Source organism: Phaseolus vulgaris, chromosome 1, assembly GCF_051622355.1.
Source record: "Phaseolus vulgaris cultivar YP4 chromosome 1, ASM5162235v1, whole genome shotgun sequence".
In the NCBI taxonomy this organism is placed as follows: Eukaryota; Viridiplantae; Streptophyta; class Magnoliopsida; order Fabales; family Fabaceae; genus Phaseolus; species Phaseolus vulgaris.
This window is the reverse complement of record NC_143498.1, coordinates 5803884-5807348: the sequence shown is the minus strand read 5'-3', so window position 1 is coordinate 5807348 and position 3465 is coordinate 5803884. Positions and strand designations below refer to the sequence as shown.

The following is a 3465-nucleotide window of genomic DNA, read 5'->3' as shown; positions in this document are numbered from 1 at the left end:
ACGTTGAATAACTGGATTTTTAATGTCATGCCTTTGAATATGTATTTTGAAATTGATTCAGAATCCCTTATGGAGTCTATGTTGAATAAATTGTTGACATCATTGAAAAAATTAATCTAAGATGCATGCATGTAGTTATTTATATAACTAAATAAATGTAAAACATGCCAAAAAGCATTTTGTGAAAAAGAAATTTTGGAAGAATTTCAGAAAATTAAGTTGAATTTAGGCACAAAGAAAATGAAATTTCATTACTAGTAAGCAACAAAAAGTGAGATTTAGATTGAAGTCAAGGAAGGAAAACTCCTATCAAAAATCATAATCTCAATCCCAAATATCAAACAAAACACACCCAACACCTTAACCTAAATCATAACCCAACTCACAACAGAACAATGACATTATTTTCAATTATTATCCACCAAGTCTCAATTTTATTTATACAACAAAACCTGAATACAGTTCCTTGAATGTTCTTGATATTATTCTCTTAACAACATCGAAGTTGTATCCTAAAAATTAAAATTAACGAAATAAAACTTCAATTCTGACATGAAGAATAACATTGCAGAAGTGTATCTAAGTTTTGTAGGAATGAACATGTGATTTATGAGTTGTTTTATTGAAGACAATGTTGTTGGTGTAAGATACGAGGAGTGATCATTCCCTATGGGCTTGATGTGTTCCTTGCATGGTTGAGAAGCAGCTGTGAGATCTCCCAAGTGGTCGACAACTGAAACGGTCTTTCGTCGGAGAATCCAAGGTACGGAACAGAATCTGTTTGACGGCGAGGATGAAATCCTCGTTGGTGCTGTCGGGAGGAGAAGACGACCTGAACTGTTGGCAGAACCTCATGTGTCGTTTCAGAGCTTCGTCGGTTGTTATCATGATTTTCTCTCTCTCCCTCTCTTCTTTCACTGCCTCCGCACACAGCCCACAAATCCACCGCCCACCGTACCTCTCCCTCACGCGCCCAATGTACGCCTGCGTGCACTCCTCCACCAGCCCGCAGCAGCAGCACTTCACGGACGACACCGCCGCCTCCGCCGTTTCCGCAGTCATCTCCGCCGCCGTCATCGACTTTGTCTCTTTCAAAACCTTCGCCGCCATACCTACAAACCCATCAAATTAAATAAGAATTACACGAACAATTTCTAATAGCGGTTTTTTTAATAGCATAGAGGAACAACAAGGCACACGATTTTTGCATGGTATTTGCTTAATTTGTGGATTTGATAACAAAATCTTGTTTGAGATGTTTTCTTAACTTATTGACGTACCCGAAAAATCAGAAGGTGGAAGATGAATAGAAACAATGGAAAGATCTAGAAGAATGATGGAAATGAGATTTATCGCTCCTTCTCCCACTGAGTCTCTTCAACCTTCTCGCCGCCGAAAATCAAAAGCTCGAACAGCTTGTGGTACATCACAGACCCTTCACGGGCTCTCTTGGACAAATTCCTGAAACCGAATCCAGCACGAACACAGAATCAATAATTAACTGGTTTTTTGGGTGATGGATCTGTATTTGGTCCACAACATGTGCGAGTGCTGTGTTTTGTGTGTGACGAGGATTGAAGCAGAAGGGTGTGGATGTGTGGATAGATATAGATGCTGAGATGCAGATCTTTGTGTTGCTTTGCAATTTATTTATATTCAAAAGGGAAAAAAAATTCCAATCATTGGAGGGTTCGGTGGGCATTGAAAATTACCATTTACCTGCGAATGTGGCAACGTTATGAATAATCTTTGTTCTTATGCTTTCATTTTACTTCGTACTGTGCTGTTAGAAGAGTTTTCTAGACTGTTCCTTCTGTTTACAGTGGAAGGCTCAAATTATTTTTGGTGTAACTATATAAAATCTTAGAGGGTGAAAACGAAATTCGAGATTAATTTGGTTTTGGTTTCTCAAATTTTGAACAATATTTTTATTTTAAGACTAAAATTACTTTTTTATTTCAACTGTTTTAATCTTACAGGGCTGTTCATTTGAAAGCGTGGAATGGATTTTTTTTTTTTAATTTAAAAGACGAAACCTATTTTTTCAAAAGGTAAGATATTAAATGTTTTAATTCAAGATTAAAATTCTTTTTTTTTTCTCAAATGGAAACTAAAAGTATAAATTATATATATGCCATTTATGAAACCACGGTGTTAGAAATATTGCATTTAGAAAGAAAAAACATTGAACCATTCTCAAAATAATTTCAAGGAAAACAAGAAAATAAATTTAAAATTGGAAAATTTTGAATGAAATCTTTTGGGTTTGTTTTAGGAGGATTTTCTTTTAAGAGGATTTATTATTTGTTGAAAGAGAACAAATAATTATTAGAACGGGAGTTTACCAAGTTTGAAATGCATATATATAATATTAGAACGATAGATTTCTGCTCAATAATTCATGCAGTGAGAGATATAAAAAGAAATAAAATACGAGATAGGAATAAGATTAATAGAATTATTAAACAAGTGTCAGAAGTTATTATTATCTTATTTTACCGATATAATTTCTATAACTTTAGTATCTTTTGGTAATCTACTTCTCGTTAAATTTAATTTCTATATTTATAAAATTGGTTAATTTTCTTATATTTTAAAAAGATAATTTAGTCTTTATATCAATTTTATGGCGGTAAAAGTTTAATTATATGTATTAAACTTAGATAAAAAGAAAAATTAACGTTACATATATAAATTTAGTTTTGCTATCAATTTTGTGACGATAAAAAATCTTCATTAAATATTATATTTAGGTATAAAAAAAAACAAAATACACATGTTTTTAAAAGTTACAGCATTAAATTTATCAGTTTAAAAATATAAGACTAAAGATAATTTAAAAATATATATAAGAACGAATAGGATACGTTTCTCTAAATTTTATAATATGACTACTTTTTATGGATAAACACATTATAAAATAAAAAGTATGTCGATGATGAGAAAAATTAAAATAATTTTATTTTTTTCATTTTTAGCTCACCTAAATACATGTTATTTGATTATTATTTTATCTCTCCTAAAACAAAAACACATACAAAATATCATCACTCTTTGTTGGAGATCCCACATCGACTAGATATTAGAGCATTTCATTGTATATAAGTGGGTGCAAACCTCAACCCTATGAGCTGGTTTTATGGGTTGAGTTAGGCTTAAAGTTCATTTCGTAATATGGTATCAGAGCCATTTCGAGCCTATCCAGCGAGTGTTTGTGTTGGGCTTATCATGCCATCCGCTATCGGATTACCCATAAGTGGGTGCAAACCTCAACCATCATATGAGCCTCCTAATGGAATATATACAACACTTTGGTCTTTTTAAAGTAGTCTAACACAAGATCTTTTATAAAATTATTTTTTTATTTTTTTTGCATGCAACGTAATTAATTTACCTATAATCTCGCACATCACATTTAGTTTTTCCTTCATAAAATTACTTCTATTTATAGATATTCATTACAAT

The 3465-nt window shown here is 32.2% G+C and overlaps 1 protein-coding gene across 1 annotated transcript; it reads right to left on the bottom strand.

Moving 5' to 3' along the window:
- Positions 1–401: 401 nt before the first annotated feature.
- LOC137816672 (uncharacterized) lies at positions 402–1643 on the bottom strand. The gene is made up of 2 exons (XM_068619921.1): positions 1281–1643; positions 402–1112 (listed from the first exon to the last, which is right to left on the bottom strand). Exon 2 carries the CDS (start codon positions 1108–1110, stop codon positions 661–663), a length of 450 nt encoding a protein of 149 aa, XP_068476022.1. The 5' UTR covers positions 1111–1112; positions 1281–1643; the 3' UTR covers positions 402–660.
- Positions 1644–3465: the final 1822 nt, after the last annotated feature.

Bases quoted from the DNA above. Each gene is read 5' to 3' on its own strand.
- LOC137816672 (XM_068619921.1), bottom strand. From the start codon at position 1,110: ATGGCGGCGAAGGTTTTGAAAGAGACAAAGTCGATGACGGCGGCGGAG.